The following is a 23,637-nucleotide window of genomic DNA, read 5'->3' as shown; positions in this document are numbered from 1 at the left end:
GAATTAAAGCTGTGAGGACCGGTTGTGAGTCGTGCTTGGGTAGCTCAGTTGGTAGAGCACTTACCCGCGAAAGGCAAAGGTCCCGAGTTCGTGTCTCGGTCCGACACACAGTTTTAATCTGCCAAGAAGTTTCACCTTAAGGCATTGATAGTAGCTGGTCTTGGTACGCCGGCTGGTGTGGCCGTGCGGTTAAAGGCGCTTCAGTCTAGAACCGCGTAACCGCTACGGTCGCAGGTTCGAATCCTGCCTCGGGCATGGATGTGTGTGATGTCCTTAGGTTAGTTAGGTTTAAGTAGTTCTAAGTTCTAGGGGACTTATGACCACAGATGTTGAGTCTCATAGTGCTCAGAGCCATTTGAACCATTTTTTTTTTTTGGTCTTGGTACTTCTAATTTTCAAGTTTCCTTTCATACGCATTTCCTCTTCAAATCCTAGCTGGTCGGAGTTGAAAAAAAAATCCTTACTGAAAGATGGCCCTACTCCACAGTTTGGTGTACGTCATCAAGTTGATGCATTGTTTGAAATTTCGTTATCTTACGTCTTCCAATTTTGCAGCACTGTTTGAAGTTATGCAACGATCTACTGATTCAATAGAAATCACTGTAATCTACCCCGCGCGCTGTTTGATATGCATAACGTAATAAGTCACTATCATGGAAAACCTATAAACCGTATCGTGCATCGTCAAAACTCGCATACAGCGGGTTTTGTAACAAGTGTGGCTTGTCCTCTTTCGAATATCCGTAGTTTTTCTTATCTACTGCACGGTCATATTACTGCGAATTTATTCGAAATTTGTTTATAATCTTTTTTGATATGCTGCGGATTATCTTACTCGTACGTCATTACCCGCTACTTCGGCGATTGCCTGTTCTACGTTGTATTGTAGATGGAATTTCTGGCTCCCTGTTGGACAACGATGAGGAACTACACGGCTCGACACATGTTTCAACACCACGCCACCTTTTTAAAAAAATGGTTCAAATGGCTCTGAGCACTATGGGACTTAACATCTATGGTCATCAGTCCCCTACAACTTAGAACTACTGAAACCTAACTATCCTAAGGACATCACACAACACCCAGTCATCTCGAGGCAGAGAAAACCCTGACCCCGACGGGAATCGAACCCGGGAACCCGGGCGTGGGAAGCGAGAACGCTACCGCACGACCACGAGCTGCGGACTCTACCTTAAGCACATACCGTTGTCACTGTACTTCTCACATATATTGTCCGCACAGTCGATCGTATACGATACTACATATTCCACTGACTGACTTTTCAGAAACACTAATATTTCATCTGCCGCTTCCTTCTCAGTCTGAGAAATTCGTTGGATTCCATTCTGACGAAATGTCAACTTTGGCAGCTGTTGCCGTAGATATAATGCAATGTTTACTGTGTTTACCGTTGCCATTGCTCCGCTTTGTATCAGTACCACTAGTACTGTAGCACTGTTGTCAGTAAATCGTCGACTAAGCAGTTCAACTACACTCTGTAGCCTCGTTCTGTGTTCACCATTGGATACCTCCAGTCCCGACCCCTGTTGCTATTAGTAGCCAATATTGTGATTGAATGGTAGACATGTGGGACGTCGAATGCCGTAAACATAATTGACCTTTTGCGACCTCGCATTCAAGGGGTGTCCTGTGAGTGTCTCTGTGTGCCTTGACGCTTTTTTGTCCTGCATTATGGCTTCTTTAATCAAATTACTTGGAAGTCTTGGTGTCGAGTAGTTCCGATGATACGACAATGGTCATGAAAACAGTGAGCTGTCCAAGCTCGACTCTCGAGAAATGGAGAATTGATGATTGAAGATAATATGAGATATCATTTAACGCATGGAATTAAATAAGAGAAACCTTCGTGTAAGATACGTGCTCCATTTTCTGAATGTAGACTACACGAATACGTCAAAACAAATTTCTTTGAAATGTTTGGAACATTGGAAAATTACCAACTAATTTTGATGTGCGCCAATTTGCAACTGTGAGTGAAACATGATCCACCAGACACTAAACATCAGTGAAAACAAAGCGCGTACCCGATGAATCCAGTTCGCGCGTCAAGAAGAAAGAAGTAATTTTTTCTACTTGCCTTACCAATGAGTGGGTGTACTAAAAGTTGTCCTTACAAATATCAAAACATGCAGATTTCACAAAAGAGATATTGCGCAGAAAGCAAAGTTTAACAAAAAAGCAAGAGTAGCATGTAGTTTGTGGACTCACCAAACATGCCAGCTTTCTTTAGCAGCTTCTTCTTGGATAGGATCTTCATTGCCTACAACAGAAATAGAACCACAATAAGATTGTAGAACACAGAAACAGTGTAAAATGGTTACAAAGTTTTGCCACTAACGTGTTGACAGAAGCAAAATAGGGAAAGATATCCTGGAAGATAAGATATTATGCTCGCCAAGTAATATTTAATTAAGTATATACTGGACGTTAGAGAAAATTTGCTACTGAATCCTATGCAAAACACAGACAAGAAAATTGTATGGAACACAATTAAAAGCGATAAGAAAAATTGAAAATTACGTAGAAAAACGCAGATTCTAGATTTACTGGAAGGACACAATGTTCGCGGAGGATATAAATTTCTCGTGATTGCAGGACTGAAAGAGTCTATTCTTAGAGGTATGTAACTAAAATTATTAAGAAAGGAAATAAATTCCTGGAATTTGTCTGCAGTCAGTAAGAATTTTTGCCAAAAATATAGTCTAGCTGGTCTAATAATTTTTAGTTCATTGCTTTACATTTTATGTCCTAGCTTGGATACTGCCATCATCAGATACCATCTAAGAAATATTGAAATGAAGTTAGCTGTCAATGTGAAATGGTAAGATATTCACATACAAATAACATAATTTTCAAAGCATTTCAGGGAAAACAATATCCCCAACAATAACCAGTACTTCAGTGAAACACAGACGTTTTTCCTTCTACTATTTCTCTGTCGTGCGATATTGCGCGAAGATATTGTGTTGGGTTTCACCTCAATAAATACATATTTCTGCAAAGCAATGTGAGGTTAGATCATAGTCAACAGTGCCAAATGAAGAAATATCTCAAAAACGTGCAAACAGACAGACGTTAATGTACTCGCTTTCAGATTGAGGATTCAAAATTCATCACAGCAGAAGAAAAAAGAGAAAGATACTATTTGGGCAACTTTTCCCCAAGTATCTTAAAACTATTTATTTATTCAAAGAAGTGTTTGTTACCAGTGTTGCTACCTTGAAGAGGTGGAATTATGCATTCAGTACCGTAAAATTATCATACATATCAAAAGTTATAGTACACAGACGAAATTTTTTTTTATTTGCAGGTGGAAACACATAGCCTGACGAGAAAAATAAAAGAAAAGACCCCTGCTCTAGGAGCGCCACACTTGCTTTCTTTATGCTGTTTTCAGATTTATCTTTAGACTGTATGCTAACTTTAGAAATAGATAAGGCAGCTATTGTTCCACAAAAACGGAAATAAAACCATTGCTATTGCCATTAATACGCCGAGTCACTTTTTATTTTAATGGTACACAAATAAACACGAGAAGACACAGAGCCAACTCAACATAAATGAAAGCACAAATCGACACCCAAACCCACCTTACATGTTTCATCACTCTAATAAGTATTCATTGATGTCATTCAAGAATTAGGTATCGCAATGGTATGATTTCATACGGCATGATTCGCCATAATTGTATTCATTCTAAAAAGTAAATGAGAATCGTTTATTTGGGCTTCTTAGATAAGACAAACTCTAGTTTGCATCTAATAAAGCGACTAGAAACCGCGTAAATTTAGAAACTTACCAAAAAATTATCGTTCGACTTCCATGCACGCCGATATCTTTACATTACCATTAATTTGGGTAACAGATATGTACTTCCTCACTTTGTCAGTTCACCATAAAAATGTCAAAAACACGCAGATTCCACAAAAGAATCACCACAAAATGAACATCCACACCTTCAAATTACGGCAGCCGTGTTCGTAATAATTTATTTCTGTGGTGAATGTAAGAGAAGAACCAGAAATGGATGCAGTGTGCAATACTGAAGCCTTTACGTTCTCGTAATTAAGTTTGGTGAAATGAAAATCACTTGTCTAATGTTGACCGAAATCAGTGCTTACTCTTTTTTACGCCCACAAAACTGTAAATGACATAAACAAAAATCTCTCTTTGCCTCGGTAAGAGAGAAGTAAAGCTTTGTATTAGGTATTACATTGACTGCCAGCTTCGGCTAACAAAATCAGAACACGTAGTGATGTCGATATGTGCGACGCCTATTTTGATATCTTGCGTCCATTGATATGCATCTAAGACCATAGACGACAAGGGGAAAGGTGTATCGACTGGTTTGGGGTGAGGGAGAGGGAGGGAAGGTGAGAAGGAGGGAGTGAGAGAGAGAGAGAGGGGGAGAGAGACAGAGAGAGAGAGAGAGAGAGAGAGAGAGAGGGAGAGAGAGAGAGAGAATGAATGTCTAGAAAACTAAGTATTTGTTGTTTGAGCTAAAAAATCAGAGATGGTATTAGTATACGGCTAGGAAGATAAAATACGTTGACAGTTTTCCAGATATCGAAATTTGCTTGCTCAAAACGTTCCCTAAGGTTCTCTTTTCTCCAAATGTTTTCCAAAGCAAACATTTTTGTCCAAAATTGCGAAAAAAACCAATCTAATGTCGCTGCTTTCTTGAAAGGTCACAGGATGTAGTGAAGCTACTGGATAACAACGGGACAGATTTTGTAATTGCTGAAGGCAGCCTAAACGTCCCGCAGTATATAAAGTGGTGTCCAAAATTATATAATTATACAAAATGTCAACAGATGTCAGAAGATGGCATTCCGGTAAACGGACAACCACGTCAACGATGACATCAGGGCACCTATCAAAAGGGGTAGTGTTTGCCGGCTGGTCCCACATCCACAATTGCTGTGTACACAGCCACAGGCGGTGCAGTATGGCAGAAAGAAGACGCCTACCAGATTCTCTGCGGTGGAGGGCCAAAAGAAAAACGGAAGCAGGACAGTAGCAAATTGACGTGGCCCGATGGCTTAATGTGAATCGTTCTGTTGTTTCACTGAGGTGGTGACAATTTACAGAGACCGAAAATGTATCCCGAAGAACAGGGCAGGGCCGACCAGGTGTGTATAAATGAAAGAGGACCGTTATTTGACAGTAAGGGAACGACGGTACCGCCTTATTACTGCACGGCAACTGACATTTGACCTCGCAGCATCCATTGGACGTGTCGTATCGAGACACACGGTGTACAGAAGGCTTCGGCAGAGTAGCCTTTATCGTCGAAGACATTCTGTACGTGTACCTTTGATGCATCTTCACAGAAGGGAACGTGTAGAGTGGAGTCGTGCACATCCCACATGGACAATCGAACAAAGGGCCGATGTTCTTTTCGCAGATGAGTCCCGATTTGGTCTGGAGAGTGATTCTCGACGGATTCGCGTCTGGAGGAACATGGAACACGAGTTTGCAATCCAAACATTGGGGAAAGAGACTGGTATGGAGAAGGATGCTTAATAGTGTGGGCAGGGATTATGTTGACCACTAGAACACCTCTTCATGAAATTGTACAGGTAAATCCACAAGGTTTAACTGCTGTCAGGTATCTCGACGAGATCTTGGGACCTAATGTGCGGTTGTCGCGAGGTGGTGCGGGCCCAGAATTCTTATTGATGGACGATAATGCTCGACGTCATAGAGCACAGGTAATTGATGTTTTCTTGAAAACGGAAGATAATGCATGCATGGCGTGGCCTGCTCGCTCTTCGAATTTTAATCCCACAGATCATGTCTGGAATGGACTAGGGAGACAGTCTCCATCACGTTAGCATCCACCAACCATTCTCCAAGACTTGCGAGCAGCTCTGCAGGAGAAATGGGTGTTATTGCCTCAACATGAGACCGATGACATCACTCAGAGGATGTCCCGTCGTTGCCAAGCGTTTATTCCTGCCAGAGGTGGTCACACTCCATGCTGAGCACATTAAACAATTGCCGCTTTGATTTGCTGTCATATCATTCATAATCAGTGTACCAAACGGCATATAGCAGCAACATACTGCATGACTACACACTTCAGTTCACACGAAAAACGTCTGTATCAATGTACAGATTCTTGACATATTTGCCCAGTCCTCTGTTTGTCATCCAGAGAGCACGCCTGGGACGTGATGGGAAGACATATTTATTACTGTCATACTAGGCTCTAGCCATTAGCCTTCACGAACTGACACAGCTTGTGTTTCAAGCTTGGCAAGAAATTTTCAAGACAACATTCCTAAACTGTTTGCTCCCTTACATATGGGGACTGCAATTGATGCCGATGTTTATGAAGGACATTAATTCCGAATGGGATGGAAGTTGATTCTTTTAGTACCAGTCATGTGATAAACTACTCCACAATGTTTGGTAAATGGTGGTTCATGGTGTAACACGCCTATTTCCGTCAGTGCGGTGAAGATACGTGCTTGGAGCTCTCGCGGTCACTCTCCTTTTACTGGATTACCTCACGGTACAGCGATCTCTTCCGTGTCGCAATTTCAGAGTACCACATTGCCCCGGGCGGACACAGAACAATGGAAGCGCGGCTGCGAATGTGGGTCACAGTCTCGTTACCCAGACAATGTCACTGCGCAATCAAATTAATGCAGGAGCGGCATATATCTGTCTGTGGCCTGAAAATCGCGGACGACGCACGCGGAAAGTGAACAGAGCGCCTCGGCCGACGCAACTAACGCAATAAAATCGGTGAAGCGGCATTCGGCATGGCGGAGCTTATTTGCAGCGGATCGAAGCACATCTACCGTGTGGACACACAAGCGCGACGACGGTGTAGCTGCTTCCTGTTTACGTCAAACACGAAAGGCGAACACGAGCTTAACGCAGATGAAGCTGTGAGCCAAATATTGATCGCCTCGCCTGTTGATGAAAGTCAACATCGCTTTCAGTTGCTGTTTCTGATCTGTGCTCCTACTGCTCCGACTAATTCAGCGTGAAACCCCTGCGTCTGAGGTGAACTGCCTTTCTCCATCAATCACCCTCGAAACTATTCGTCCAGAGCAGTTTGTGTCCTTCATTTCTTTACTTTTACCCAGTGATGAACTACGTCTGTATTCTTAACCCTACGATGGTATGAGTAAAAAGGGAGATGCTCGCTCCAGCGATACTTTGTTCCCTCTCTAACACTGGATACAATGGTTTTACTTTCCTGTCTCGCCTATCTATTGCTCTGTCATTGTTGCGTAAATAAGTTATTGGTCAGTCGAGCTGTTAATGAAGTTCCTTCAGGCACTACCTGAGACTGAATAATGTTTTGCGTTATATATCACCCCTGTTACCGCTTACATAGTTGAGATTTCTTTACTAGCGTTCATTGGCCTCTCAAGTATCGAATCTGTAAAGGTGAATGACCCATGGTCTGAGGACTTAGTGATAAGAACTGAAACTCATATTCTGGGAGAACATTACTGAAACTTCGATCTCCGTAGTACAGATCGAGATTATCAAGAATGCTATCGAACATATTTAAAGGGTCGGGAATAAGTTATTTTACTGTTTCGAATACCCGTCCATCATAGTTTTAGTGTGTGAGGCGCACTTTTGGAAATCTTTTTTTTTTTTTTTTTGACAATCCTGTCCAGAGCAGCAGTTTTCTATGTGGAATCAGAAAAAGGCAGTAAAACTACTTTGTCTCATGAAAATATTTTGCTTATCAAAACTAGACATAGTTGTCTCACTGGGAATTTTACTCATTTTACTAAAATATTTTGCATTCCTGTTGTAGGATACGGGGTGAGAAAGCTCTACCATTAACCTATGAGCAAGAGAGTGCACGAACGTTGCGTCAGATTATTTGCCTTTGCTCTCTTCTGAAGGCCATTCAGTTCTCGAATTAACACAGCGGTATTATATTGGTACTTACTATTAGTTCTGAACCACATTCATAGTTTTTTGATTGTAAGCTACACATGATTTTCCAGAGCAATTGGGCTACGGTCTACACTAGTATCAGTGAAACCAACAAATCTTTCTTGAACTTCACCACTAACATACACGTACAACAGTACAGTAAAGAGTTGAGAGTGCTTCGATACATCGCTGGTTTCATCCCCAATGACAGCAATGAAGTGTGCATTACTTATCTCTTTCTCACTTTCTTTCGGTAGAACTGTAGCATTTGAATATATTAGGTCATTTTGAAAGTGGCTGGATAGGTCAGAGAACACTCTTGCCATCTGTATACGGTGGCTCAACATTTAGTTGTATTTTCTTAACAAGAAAACCAATTCAACATAGTTTCCACGATTTATGGAATGTACATTTTCTGCGTGACCCTGAAATGGAAGTTCTTTCTGAGCGATACGGAAAACTACGTCAATGAAACATTAGATTACTTGCCTGATTTGCCTTACAATTACGTTGTGTTCAAGGATGTCTACCTTCCGCAGCTGATCCAATTGGAAATCAGTTACTGCGGTACCAAAAGGAATGAAAAAAATTTCTACCTTTACAAGCGACTGTGCCTGCTCTGGACGATTTGCACCTTTTAGGTTATTCAAGTCGTCGAATCCTAAGGAGGACCGTTCACTATTTTCGTTAAAAAAAAAAGAGCATGCATGGCCACCAATATAATTTTGACCTCTTTATACTTCCAGATGACCACTTTATTTGATTATAGTATTCGGCATTCAAAAGTCGACCATATCTTTTTGTTATCATTTTTGTATTTGGCAGTGGAGAAGGCGATCTTCCGCGGGCCAGTATCTTTTTCTTCTCTTCAAAGGACTGCGTTCCAAAAACCCGGATAAGAAGACTGTCTAATATGCTTCCGCACTCCTCCCCTGCTCTCTCCGCTTGCCGCCCTGGTCTTGCGTTTCTCGGTAGCAGTCACCTTCATTTGCAGAACGAAACATGGCCGTTCATTTCCTCCCCGCTTCTGAGCGCCTGCGACTAAATAGATAGAATTAACTTCCAGATAAGACCTGATTTAATTTAGTTTTATGTATTTTATGCTTGCGGAATATTACTCTAGTTCTTTAGTAACGAAAACACACGAAAGTAAAGATTATTCACACAGCTGCCGATAACTGCAAACGCTGGAATTGCTTGAGAAGACTCGTTTCGTAGATCCGAATGGAGTCGGGTTCGTCCGAGGTGCTTCGGAAAAACAGCGCAACACTACTGACAGTAGAACAACGAAGTAATCGGGCTAGACTATCGGAATACAACAGAAATACTACGTGTATTACAAAGTGGTTCTTGGTAACCTGTTATTGCTTATTGTTTATTTTCCTGAGAAGAGCTTCTAACGCACTGCAAGAATTATAACGTTAAAGCATGTGACTGTACAACAATATTACATATAATACTATTCTCGAAAACAAATTTAAGTGTGCACCGAGGTAAATGAATGATATAATTATTTCTGAGTAAAATGTAAAGAAATGATTCATTCCCTTCATTTCACGGAATGAGCGCCACTGCTCCTGGTGTTGATCAGACGACGAAGAAACCAGCGATCGTAGAATTTTTTAATAGCAGCAAAGCAGGACGTGTTTCAGGAAATAATACAGCATACTCTGTTTCAAGGAGTACACGATGCTGGCCACTTCACATGTTTTATGGAATTTTGGACTAGACAGCGATAAATAGTTTTATTCTTTTCTCAATTGCATCAGCTTGAGCTTCAGCACATATGTAACGACGCCTACAGAAAAATTTGCCACTTGGACCTGTCGGTGAGTATAACATTAATTCTGGGAACGAAGAGATCAAAGGATCCCCAAGAGCAAGAACAAAGGCCCACATAACTGCATAAACAAGCAACTTCTCATTTGTGCTCAAGAGACATATACAAAAAAATCAAATGGCTCTAAGCACTGTGGGACTTACCATCTGAGGTCATCAGTCCCCCAGACTTAGAACTACTTAAACCTAACTAACTTATGGACATCACACACATCCATGCCCTAGGCAGGATTCGAACCTGCGACCGTAGAAGCAGTGCGGATCCGGGCTGAAGCGCCTAGAGACACACACAGCAGTGAAAACAGCTTGTGTGAAATGTGGTTGGCCTGCATGCAATGACCATACAAAAGGAACGTTAGGGGTCTTGCGGTGATATGTACTTATAAAACTCGCTTCGGGTTGCATCGGCGTCAAGAGGTTTAAAATTCACGAGCTTTCGGCCGAGTATTCCTTGGCCACTTCTGTTTGGATTTTTTTTCTTAATTTTTATTTTATCTCCCCCCCCCCCCTTTGCTGTCAGCGGTACAGGCAACGTCTTTGGGTTGTTGTTACCGTCCTTACCTAGCCATGCTGCCTTCTGTGAAGTCATTGGTGCCGGCTACAGGGCCAGTGTGAAGTAATGTTTTCGTCGCGCGCCCCTTTCAGAAATTCCGATGGCCGGGACTCAAGCCGTACTTACCTGCAGACCGCCGTCTTTATTGAGGACGCTGTGACAAATTTTTGTCTCGATAGCCTCTTTTATGACGCTGCCTGAGAATCTATAAGTCCAGTAATAACAGATGTCTTGTCAAATGCAATACAATGTCCATTTTCTAGAGCATGCTCTGCTGCCGCTAATATTTCAGTGTACCGAAGGCGAAAACCTCTTTTGTGTTATTTGCAGTGCTGTTCAGTAGCACGCTCAGTCTGTCCAGCGTAAAACTGTCCACCCCAGACAGTGTTTTATATACTACTGGCGTTCTGAGGCCTATGTCGTCTTTCAGAGGACTTCAGGGCTCCAGCAAAAATTCGACAACTCATAAGGCCTCAGTTTTATGTTGGACATACTGTGCGTGCTATTGAACAGTGCTGTGTAGAACACGAGATATTTTTCGCTTTCGATACCCTGAGAAATCAGAGGCAGAAGAGGATGTTCTAGAAAACTGACATCGTATTGCATTCGGCGCGATACCTGTTTCTACACGGACTAACATTTTCTGCGACAGCGTAATAAAAGAAGCGATCGAGATAAAAATTAGTGGCAACACTCTCAAAAAGACGGCGGCCTGAACCTATGGACAACTTGTGACTTGACCATCGGAAGGCCGAAGCAAGCGAGCCGGGCGCACAACGAGAACGTTGCCTTATATGGCGCCGGATCGAACGCCAGCGGCATCAGAGAGGGTGTGCCGATACGTAAGGACAGTAGCAGCAAACAAAAGACAGTCACCACTTGAGAATGGCCACTCAACGTGACTAGAAGTCCCAGAGAATTTTATCATAGAAAAGAAATTCGTGTACCTGATTTCTCTTAAAGCACAATGTTCTAGTAATCGTTATTAAATTTCTCTAAGGTGTTAATATGTTGATAAGAATGTTAATACATAACAATGGACCAATTTTCACTCAATAAGTTTTTTAATGTTGCAGTTAATTACAAAATAAAACTTAGGGGGGACATTGCATGCCATACCATACATTCTACCAGTGGAGGGTTAATGCACTAGTGGGAAATATGTGTACCCAAAGATTAACTGAACTGGCGCTTCATCGTCAAGCCACGAGTGGCCTACCGGGACCATCCGACCGCCGTGTCATCCCCAGAGGAGGATGCGGATAGGAGGGGCGTGGGGTCAGCACACCGCTCTCCCTGCCGTTATGACGGTATTCTTGACCGAAGCCGCTACTATTCGATCGAATAGCTCCTCAATTGTCATCACGAGGCTGAGTGCACCCCGAAAAATGGCAACAGCGCATGGCGGCCTGGATGGTCACCCATCCAAGTGCCGACCACGCCAGACAGCGCTTATCTTCGGTGATCTCACAGGAACCGGTGTATCCACTGCGGCAAGGCCGTTGAACCAGAGATTTACTGAACTGGCCATTACAATTATTATACCATAAAGGAAAGAAAATAATGAAATTTATCTTACTGTGCGTATGGAGCACAGTAGAAAGGATACATGGTTAAATTTATAGATGATTGAGGACTAGACATGCTTCTTTAACTGTATGCGACAGATAAACAGTCTTAATGACCAGCGTGTGGAAGCGTACCTGTCTCTTGGCTCATGACCAGACGTTTTCAGCTCCTGAGAGATTTGAGAATATGCTTGACACGGAAACAGTAGAACAACCTCTGTGTCGAGCAACCTGCTGTTTCGTATTTTCTTGGTGAAAGACTGTGTGCCGGAGCTCTCGCAGATATGGCACAGCCACCGGCCATAACGCGTCCAGGAATGTAACGCCAGCTGTCAAAATTACCCACTGTGCGAGCCAGAGGTGATCATGTTGTGTACCCAATTACACCCCATGCCATCGCAGCTGGTGCTGGCCTTCTATGACGTGACGAATGCAATTTGGCAACATTCATTCCCCTCGCAGCCTCCACGCAGGGATATGTCTATCATGATGCTGTAAACAGTACTATGTTGGTTGATTGATTTTTTTTTGGGGGGGGGGGGGAGAGGGGACCAAACAGAGGGATTATCGGTCTCATCGAATTAGAGAAGGATAGGGAAGGATGTTGACCGCGCCCTTTCAAAGGAACCAACCCGGCATTTGCCTGATTTAGGGAAATCATGGAAACCTAAATCAGGATGACCAGACGCGGGTTTGAATCGTTGTCCTCCGGGATGTGTGCTAATCACTGCACCAGCTCGCTCGGTACGGAACTAGAACACGTCTGAACAATCAACGTGGTGGCACGCCTCTTTCCAGTGTCGTCGTTCGTCGGACGACTGAGGACGTGCCTTTTTCCGTCTCAAGGGAAGCTGCAAAAATGGTTGCCTCGACGATCCATGGTGCTCCATAGGTTTGCTCACTGCCCGCGCGGATACTTGTCTTCGGGCGACCAAGCCTACTTCATCACTTACGAAACGTGACTTGGCCTTACGATCCTGCAGGTTAGAGTGAGTGGTACGTTTGTCCTCTCCTGTCCTAGAGTGTGGCGGTGTTGAGGCATTTCTCAGTTGCTGAAGCCATGATAATCGCATGGCGGGAGATCGGGGCTGCACAGGGCTGCGCTCGAGTACCCCCACCCCCCCCTTGCCTGTAATGCTGTAATGTATAAGGCTGGCCTCCCAGATTGACCGGCGTCTTGCGTCGAACTGCGACCAGCAGAACAGTGGTTTCCTAGAAGCATGCTGCTCCATATACATTCTTCGTTCTCAGATGGATATTTGCCAGTGTCTGTCCTCTAGTAGTCAACAAAAGAATAACGGCATCTTGGACGCATTTGGTAATAGCATCGTTATAGTTCTTCATTTCTGCACATACCGCATACACGTCAGAAAGACAAGAATGCCACATTAATACCTTGCTTACACGTCGGTGCTTATATACCCACATCGGAGTCGCGCTATAATGCATATACGCTGCAGCAGTTCACTCAAATGGGAACTTCTTGATAGCTCTACATAAATGGCTGGGAAATGAATGTTACAACACTATCGGTGTTGACGTACTTTCCATTTAGGTTAATAACCAAGTTTATTGACACCATCAACTAGGAAATATGCGATCTATTGTAATTTTTCAAATTTTTGCTAGGCATTGAAAATCTGTGACGTTAAGATTGCACGTGAAACGTTCTTTATTTGGATGGTCTACTAGTTTCGGCTAACAACCTAGCATCTTCAGATCATAAAACATTCGTGATTAGTGCTGCTACGTTTACGGCTTTACACATCGTTAAAATGTTTTTTTTTTAATGACAAAGTCCATATATGACATAATTAAAAACAGATTTTCCTCATTCGTGGGCAGTGTAACTGAACGATGGGCATAAAACAAAGGCGTTGTGACGTTACATCGTGAAAAGTAACTGACTCAATCAGTATATTCACCATTTCGTAACAGAGACTGCCGTTTATATGTTGCTGTTATTTAATTATGTAAATACTGATTGTGTCAGTTCCTAAGTTGTAACAGCATAGCGGCTTTGTCTTATGACCATTGTTCAATTACACTGGCAACGAACAATGAAAAACTTTTTAAAATTATGTTAGGGACAAATCCCCCAAGCATTTCTGTATATTCTGTACGGTGTAAATAGTAGCGTTTTTAAGTTTCGAGTGAGTCAAACCTCACAATTATGAAATGCTTTGGATATAAGTAACTTATTACGAAACATTCTTATAGTGTCAGCCGTTAATTTATTTTACTATTTTCAGTTATCAACGATGAAGACATACTTCGCATAATGGAGAAGTACGATTTCAAACTGTTGTTTATTATCTTCGTGTGTTGGAAGTGAGCCACAAGGTACTTGTAAGGGATGATAAAGTGTTCGAAGAATGTAGGTAAATTAAGGGGGGTAGTACGTCAAACGGGCCGACCTGGAGCAGGAGAGGCACTCCAGGACATTTTAATTTCCACTGTCTGTACTTTTACAAATAAATTCATAAAACGTTAAAGCATGACCAGGAAGGATTCAGGATTCACACTCATAGCAGTGGAAGCTCAACAACATAACAAAACACATTTTTTTTACATGTGAAAGTTCATCATTTTTTCACTTACTGCTGGCTGCAATTGTTGCTGTAGGTACACTTTTCTTCCTAAGTAAGAGAGATTCTTCGATGACTTTGCACAGCATACAAACCAGTTACAGGTGTATGAAACTATAGAAGTTATTTAATTTATGAAAAAATGAATGAACTGTTACATTTTAAACTTCATGTTTGGAAAAAAATCAAGTTTTACAGTTAATTATCTCAATTTTTTCTACAGTTTTTTAATGGATTTGGAAAATTCTAGAGTTTCGTACACCTGTAACTACTGTTTGTATTCTATGAAAAATTCATCGAAGAATCTCTCTTACTTAGGAAGAAAAGTGTACCTATAGCAACAAATGCAGCCAGTAATAAGTGAAAAAATGGTGAAATTTCACATAAAAAAAGGCATTTTGCTGCGTTTTTGAACTCCCACTGCGATGAGTGTGTGTCCTCAATCCATCCTGGTCATGGTGACGAAGTTTTATGAATTTATGTGTAAAAGTATAGACAGTAGAAATTAAAATGTCCTGTGGTGACTCTCCTGCTTCAAGTCAGCTCGTTTGACGTCCTACCGCCCTTAACGGAACAGAAACATGACCAGGTAGATTGTTTAACCATTTTACTGATTTAATTGTTGTTAATTTTTGGTTTATGGACAAAATATTCTCTAGAAGGGAAGCAATCCCAAAATGTAACTGACTGACCTGATAAATTTTAGACAGAATTTGGTTAATAGGCTGATGAAGCCTTGTCTTGTCAGAAGTTCGTCACGTCTCTCCAGAGAAATATCTGTGGTTGAGTGGGATATCTCTGTTTAAGATCTGGTGATAATGCATCCGAGAGAAGAAATGTTGGCCCTCAGCCAAGAAACCTAACTGGATATGACCAGGTTGATCACCTTCTCCATAACGCAAAATGTCTAAAAGTTGCTATGAAGGGTGCAGAACTGTTTGCAAGAAGTGTAACATACGTTTGTGTGTACTTAAGAACAACTGCTTTTTAACAATCTATGAACAATTATCTTAGTATTCGTTATGCAATATGTTTAGTTTACTGGTTAATACCCGAAGCACACTTGTGTGCACCTTAAATATTTTACAAAGTATAAAAAATAAAAATTACAACAGTGCAATGTAGACTGTAACTATGTGTGACAAAAACACACGATGAAAACATTTTCTTTATTTTTTTCAACACCAACACTGATGAGGTTAAGCAGACATCTCATCAGACAGTATATGTAGCAGCCCAGAATCATTTTCGAGTAACACCTAGAAATATGATGCACTCGACATGCATTCTGGAGAACGCCAGTTCAAAACCCTCCTACCGGACTCAGGTTTTAGGGGACTATCCTAAACCACTTAAGATAAGTATTGGGATAGTTTTTTGAAAACTATATGGCCTATTTCATTCCCTCCTTACCGCCAATCTGATTTTACACCTTGTCTCTAATTCCTTCGTCGTCAACAGGACGCTAAAGCCTAATTTATCCTTCTTCCTTTCTGTACAGTTCACTCTCTCCTGGTTTGCAAGAACAGAATTCCAGCCGCCAAGCCGGAACGTCTGTGCACGTTTTGACTCGATTATTTCTCAACGTCCACTGGGAGCCATTCGTCCAATTGCAGCACCTCATAAATTCCACTCCCACTTACCCTTCTCGTCCCCCTCCCCCTTCTGCTCTCAGCCCCAGTGGCGAAGCGCCGCACCCGACGAAACGAACAAAGGGAACCGGAGCGTCGGGTCGCAGCGAGGGAAACTTCTGGAAGACCAACGCACTACTTCTGGGCCGAGCGAAAACGGCTCCTTTAACGGAAGACAATAGCAGAAATTTCACGTTGTCGCTATGGGCCGCCGCCATTCTTCGTGAAATCTAATTCATAATTTCCTGTTCTGTGCTAGTAGCATCATTCAAAAACAGCAGTCCTAATTTGTTCTAGATTTTGTGGTCTCTCTCTCTCTGTCCCTCTGCCTGCCCCGATGGAGTCATAGAATCTATTCCCTGATATCTTAATATTTGTGTTTTATCGTGTCCCTTCTTACAGTTTGTGTTTCCGCGTATTCATATCCTCGCCAGTTCCCCAGAGTATCACAACATTTTTTTCAAACTTAAAAAATTTCACCTCTGAGCTAGAAGAATCCTCATCTTATTCGCTTTTCGAACAATCCATGCCCCTTCCCAACCCCTTCCAAGTTAAGGCCAGTACTTCTGTTGAATTGTGTGCTCCGAAACCCTCATGCCTGGACTAGAATTGACTCTGACGTCAGATTTGCCACAAGTTGCCGTCTATACTGCTTTAACAGAGATGGCAAGCCTCCGACCTCCACTTTTCTGTGATGAGGCGTGAACATCCAGCTCCTTGCCCGCCGTTTCTCGTTTCACAGTCGTTCAACCGCCTTCCACAGACCTTGAAGAAACTAGAACGCGAACAACGCACTTCGTCGTTTCTGAGATGCACGTAAGCAGGGGCTGGGTAAAAACACTCAGCCGGGCGTGATGGCCGAGCGGTTCTAGGCGTTTCAGTCCGGAACCGCGCGACTGCTACGGTCGCAGGTTCGAATCCTGCCTCGGGCATGGATGTGTGTGATGTCCTTAGGTTAGTTAGGTATAAGTAGTTCTAAGTTCTAGGGGACTGATGATCTTCGAAGTTCCATAGTGCTCAGAGCCATTTGAACCATTTGATTTAGTTCCTGTGGCAACACGGTCCCAATTTTCAGTCCTGGTCCAGCATTCAATTTCAATCACCCAGGGAATTTTGGAATTCCATCACATCCTTTACTACATCTTCTCGAATTTAGAAATTACGTTTACCGCTAATCTCATATCCGCTGTCATTTAAGACTGTCATGTTTCGTTAAAGTACTGCCCAAGCCAAACCATTATGATCACCACCTGCTAGGGACTGAAAGCTGCATTGTAGCGTTATAAGCATGTGGTGTGGTGGAGAAAGTAGACTGTTCAAAAGAATTAAGGGAAAACATGTATCAACGTCTGGCATTGTATTCGAGGATTATTCGGAAAGTAAAGTACGATCGGTCTCGAAATGGAAAATAAAGTGAAAATTTGATGAAGCTTTGTACAGATGTGTTGGGCACTGTGACTAGTACGCCCGTCGATCGCATTATGTCGCTCTTTTCAGTTCTGAGCTCACAGTGAGAACGTACAGATGGCTAGAAATCAGCGTCTCCCACACAGTATGAGGGCCTGGAGAAAGATTTCGCCTGAAGCTATGCAATCCAAATAGCATAACTGTTATGAGGTTTTTTCTACACGACAATTGTCGGTCACACTCTGCAGGGGCACCGAAGATGCTCCTGCAGCGTTTTCGATGGGAAGTATTTGATCATCCACATTACAGCCAGTAATTGGCTACCCCTGAGGTTCATCTCTGCTCAAATGAACTGCTGGCTATGAAGGCAATATTTTGACACAGACAACGAGTTGCAGTCCAGAGTAGAAAATTGTCGAAAAGCACTGGCGGCTGTCTTCTATAACGAGGGAACTTGAACAGTTGGTACAACGCTACGACAGATATCTAAATCTGAGCGGCGACTGTGTAGAGAAGTAGCTGGAAGGTGTAGCTAACCGTTTCAAATACAACAGATTTTCACTGTGGTTTCCATTTCACGACCTATCGTTCCTTACTTTCCGAATAGTACTCGTATGTATTTTATACAGGTGGTAGCTGTGGTCTTACTTGCGGCTTGTGGTCTTCGCTTTCAATGTGCGCAAGTATTGCAATTATTAGCCATCTTTTGGCAGTGTTATGCATTACAGTGTCAGGTGAACCCTCAGCAGGAACTGAGTATCGGCGTCCCATTGTTTTCTAGTAAGGTACGCAGATAACAGTTATCATTTGTGGACATTGTGTTCAACCAAGCGCATGCAATGCGACATCTTAATGCTGTGCAAGTTGCAAGGGCAGTCTGTTAGTCTGTTGAATCCAAAAAGGAAGGACATTCGGCCATTGCTACAGATGCCAATGGCTCTCCATATGTCATCCACAGTTTGTGAACTCGTTACAAGGAGACAAATCAGTGCATGAGGCGAGTTGGACAAGGGCGGCGACGCTTTGCAGCTCCACGTGAAGACCGATATCTGGTGTCTACGCGCTACAGCGTCATACGGCTACCGCCAGAGCACTGCAGTATGTTCTGAAAATGGCCACTGGAGCCGCAGTGTCCGATCACACTGTAATGAACCGGTTACAGGAGAGAGTCTGTTTGAGTACCCTATTTGACACGACATCATCTTGCATCTCGCCTTCAGTTCTGGTAAGTCAATTGGCAACTTTGTCACTGGCGAAACGTCTTATTTACACACGAGTCCGTGCTCGTGTGTGGAGACCCGTGGTCAGCGGCACTTGCCAAATGTTGTCCAGGAAATGGACAAATTTCCAGGATTCTAGGATATTGCGGGAGGCTTCAGTGTTAACAGCCATACGGATCTTGTTGTTGTCCATGATTACCTTACAGCCCAGCTGCATATCGAACAGATCCTGTTGGACCATGTGATGCCTGCCGCATAGAGTGGTGACCCCGAATACATTCTAATGCCAGGGCCTATGTGGCAGGCATCGGTAGGGATGTCTTGCGAAGCCTGGACATTCAAGCATCGGAAAGGCCGCCGGTGAGTCCCGACCCCGTCGTGCATGTGTAGCACGTGCTTCACAGACGTGTTCGTGGTCGTCGTTATCCGGCAGACTCTCCAAGTTCTGTAATGGGCTATTAGTAAAGAATGGGAACGGATACAATGGGATCATCTCTGTAGACTTATAGGGAGCATGCCACGTAGGTTTCAGTGGGTGATAGTGGGCACACACGTTAATGAAGCTCTCAAAGCGGAATGAGAAGTACCCAGGATGTTTCCGACACATGTCCGACACTTTGGTTCTTTTTATGCAAACGATAGACGATATAATGATGTATTTCGTGTGCTTAATCTGAGTAAGATAAAGGTGTACTTTGGTAACATTCTAAGGTTCTCGTATGCTTTCTGCAATTGTAAATACACTCACGCTCATAAATTAAGGATAATTGCAGAATGTGGTGCCACATAACGTGGCACTACACAAAACCGGCGCTAATAGCATAGGCACAAAGGGAACACACACGACACAGATCTGTAAGTCCACAGTATTGGTGATAAGTTGAGAAAACCGTCCCGAAACACATGTGCTACAAAATGCCACTGTTTCCTGCTCATGTACCCCGACATCAATATGGGATATGATCACCATGCACACGTACGCAGGCCGCAAAACGGCTTGGCGTACTCTGGATCAAATGGTCGAGCAGCAGCTGGGGTATAGCCTCCCATTCTTGCACCAGTGCCTGTCGGAGCTCCTGAAGTGTCGTAGGGGTTTGAAGACGTGCAGCGATACGTCGACCGAGAGCATGCTAGATATGCTCGATGGGGTTTAGTTCTGAACAGGCAGCCCACTCCATTCGCCTGATATCTTCTGTTTCAAGGTACTCCTCGACGATAACAGCTCGGTGGGACCGTGCGTTATCATCCATCAGGAGGAAGGTGGGACCCACTGCACCCCTGAAAAGGCGGACATACTGGTGCAAAATGACGTCCCGAAACACCTGACCTGTTACAGTTCCTCTGTCAAAGACATGCAGGGGTGTTCATACACCAATCATAATCCCACCCCACACCATCAAACCACGACCTCCATACAGGTCTCTTTTCAAGGACATTAAGGGGTTGGTATCTCGTTCCTGATTCACGCCACATGAAAACCCGGTGAGATTCACTCTTCAGACTATACTTGGACTCGTCCGTGAACATAACCTAAGACACTGTTCCAATCACCATGTACCGCATTCTTGACACCAGGCTTTACGGGCTCTCCTGTGTCCAGGGGTCAGTGGAATGCACCTTACAGGTCTCCCGGCGAATAAACCATGTCTGTTCAGTCGTACACTGTGTGTCTGGAGACAACTGTTCCAGTGGCTGCGGTAAGGTCCCGAGCAAGGCTACCTGCAGTACTCCGTGGCCGTCTGCGGGCACTGATGGTAAGATATCGGTCTTCTTGTGGTGTTGTACACTGTGGACGTCCCGTACTGTAGCGCCTGGACACGTTTCCTGTCTGCTGGAATCGTTGCCATAATCTTGAGATCACACTTTGTGGCACACGGAGGGCCCCCGCTATGACCTGCTGTGTTTGACCAGCCTCCAGTCGCCGTAGTATTCTACCCCTCATAACGTCATCAATATATGTTATTTGAGCCATTTTCAACACAGTCGCCATTAGCACGTCTGCACACTTACTCGCTGCACCGTACTCTGACATGCACCAACACAACTCTGCGTATGTGGACCGCTGCCAGCGCCACCGTGCGACGACCGCAAGTCAAATGCCCTCATAGTCATCCCCCAAGGTGATTTAAACCTGCAAACCGCCCACCAGATCATTGTTTCACCATGTATCAGCATTGTCCTAATTTATGAGCACGAGTGTAATTCACATTTACTGTTCTAGGACAAAGATGAATGATTCCATTGTAGGAGTAGTGAATGAGATCCCTGACTCTGTGTTCAGTTTTATCTATGATTAACTTATTAAAGAGCCAGTGTGCAGCGCTGAGACATTCTGACTTTAGGCATACCAGCGAGCAGTTGAGTTTTTCAAGGAATGACATCTGTCATTGTGAATGTGAGACAAGCTATCTGGAATACTTTATTATGGAGATAAAAATTCATTTAATGCTTCCTTGTTCATGTTATTGATTGAGAATTTCTTGGACGAATTTTAACGGTATGTTTGTTGTCTTTAGCCAAGTACCACTTATCTCTGTCTGCTAATGTGGTCCAACGAAGTAATCAGGCAGTAACTTTTTATTTCTTTAAACTCAAAACACAAATCGACTGAAAAATCTAAATAATACAAAGAACAGTCATAGAAATCAAAGAGTAAAGCAGGTTGTCCGTGTGCTCGTCGCTACAAAATAATACTGCGCTTCTCTGTGCATTCAAAGATGTTCTACAGGCGTCTCGCACAGTGTCTTTGTAAAGAGAATTTTGTAATTATATTCTTCTTATGATGTTCAGTCCTTTTTCCCATAATCAGTTTTATTTTACAAACAAGATTTTCGTTAAAGTAAAACCCACCTCCGTTACTCATAGCAAAGTCTTGTATTTTTATCTTGTATGCATTGCACCTTACGCCACGCGAAGGAAGAGTAGATTATTTACCTTTAACTGCTCCATCTACTGATTTCTATTTGCTTTCGAGAACGTCAGTACTCCAGACACAAAAACAGCGCGAGTAAAGTCACTTTTATTGAAGGGCAGATCTCACCTTGCCTTCTTGTGCAAGCAGCGTGTACTCAGGATTGACAGGCATCGTGCTAGTAAGTACATTGATTTTCAGTGAAGAGTGTTGATAATTTCAAATAATTATTTTCTTGCGAGTAGAACAGTAATTTACGTTTTTGGATACTCCTAGTCTAACATTGCACTTCACATTACGCATCGTTCATAACGGGCATCGATACTGAACTATAGTTATACAGTTTTGACTGAGCACTCAGAGTCCTTTGGCATTAAGTTAGATTCATTTTCTTTATCATGCATTTCAAGAGGGTTAAAGTTTTAATTCACGACACTGTTCACATGCGCAAGACAGGGCCAACCAACACTCAGTCTTGTTCAGCAATGTAATACTTGTCTAAGTACATCTTACATGAGGGGAAAGTTTTTGAAATCATTGTATTCAGATCTTTAACATACAGACATAAATTGTAACAGCAAGCTTACACATTCCGACCGCTTTCATCTAGGACAATCCTCTGGTTTTCTGTGGTTACGAAATTAGATTGCAACAGAGGTTCTCTAAATCAAATCAGCGCTACGCCTGTATATATTAATATTTGATGTTCTGTTTCAGATACTGCAATTCAATGGTCATATTTGTGTCTGAATTTTTTTCTGCTCTTTTAGCAAAAACACTGAGTGTGAAGATCTTTGTTGTGCTTGGAGACAATAGTTCAATCTGTGTGAATTGTTTCAGTGTGAGCTACATTTTTCTCGGATATTTCTGCTGCATAAAGTCATTTGTTACTTTCGTTTATTTAGCTACAACTAGAAATTTTGTTTGTTAATTCAATTTTTACATTTCAGCATTATGGCTAGCAACACAATATTTTGTCGTGCTACTACTGTAGATGGAAAACCACATTACGAAATAATGACGGAATTTTTAACGAAACAGAAGAAGCTCAACAGTCATTCCACAGAATAATTTATTTGAGATTTCAGAAAATGAAAATAACTGTCCAACACAGATGGGTTCAGTATTACGAAATGCAACAGAACATATTTCCAACAGTGAACAAGAAATTTCACTTACTGAGACAGTTGATTCAGGTTTTGCTTCCATTTCTCTTAATCAAGCACTACACGAGGCAGTATCAGTTACTGACAGTACACACACAGTCGTTGAAAACCCAGTAAACATGAATGCGGAAATCAATAATTTAGCTTTGTTAGAGTTGCTACTAAAGATGAAAAAAGCATTAGAACAGTATCAGAAAATAGACGAAACACTAGAACAGAACACAGAACAATCATAGAAAATGCAAAGCAAGTTGTATGTCTTCATCTGCGGGAAAAGAGGGCAAAGAAACAAGGAAGACAGCACGTAACAGACAATACACAAAGTCACTTACGAGGCTTAACGCCACGCTATGCAGCCTTGAAACTGAACAAAATAATTTAAAAACTATACAACTATAACGCGAAGTAAATACTAACACAAAATTAACCGATACGAGTTTTAAACTGTGAAACAAATCCACGCAGTGATAAAGTACAACAATTGTCTAAAGAGAACAGTGTAATATCCTGCACCAGTACAGCTCATGGAGAAAAAAAATCGAATCTCTTGCTATTCCAAACCGTGAAGAACACGAACAAATACCTATCTTTTCAAATAACAGAAGCAGAAATTCAGATAACATTTTATTAGTTTGTTCCTCACGTACAGACAAATTTAAAGCTTTGGAACAACTTATAGACGACCAGCTAACAAGTAGTGAAAGCAAACTTAAGTGCGATTATTTTGGTCACTCTTCTATATATATTGCCACTATCCGTGTTGGTATGTATTCAAAGTATTTAGGTCATTTTCCTCGAGAATACAGTTTCTACTCG

The 23,637-nt window shown here is 42.5% G+C and overlaps 1 protein-coding gene across 1 annotated transcript in view; it reads right to left on the bottom strand.

Annotated features, from left to right (window-relative positions):
* Window positions 1-23,637, bottom strand: part of LOC126100306 (calcium/calmodulin-dependent protein kinase kinase 1) — a 449,773-nt gene that overhangs the window by 94,393 nt on the left and 331,743 nt on the right. Inside the window, exon 5 of the mRNA XM_049910915.1 lies at window positions 2,230-2,281. Coding sequence (XP_049766872.1) covers window positions 2,230-2,281 — 52 coding nt within the window. The remainder of the gene's footprint in view (window positions 1-2,229; window positions 2,282-23,637) is intronic.

This window comes from Schistocerca cancellata, chromosome 9, assembly GCF_023864275.1.
Source record: "Schistocerca cancellata isolate TAMUIC-IGC-003103 chromosome 9, iqSchCanc2.1, whole genome shotgun sequence".
Taxonomy (NCBI): Eukaryota; Metazoa; Arthropoda; class Insecta; order Orthoptera; family Acrididae; genus Schistocerca; species Schistocerca cancellata.
Note: the sequence above shows the minus strand (reverse complement) of the source record. Positions and strands in the feature narration are given on the sequence as shown.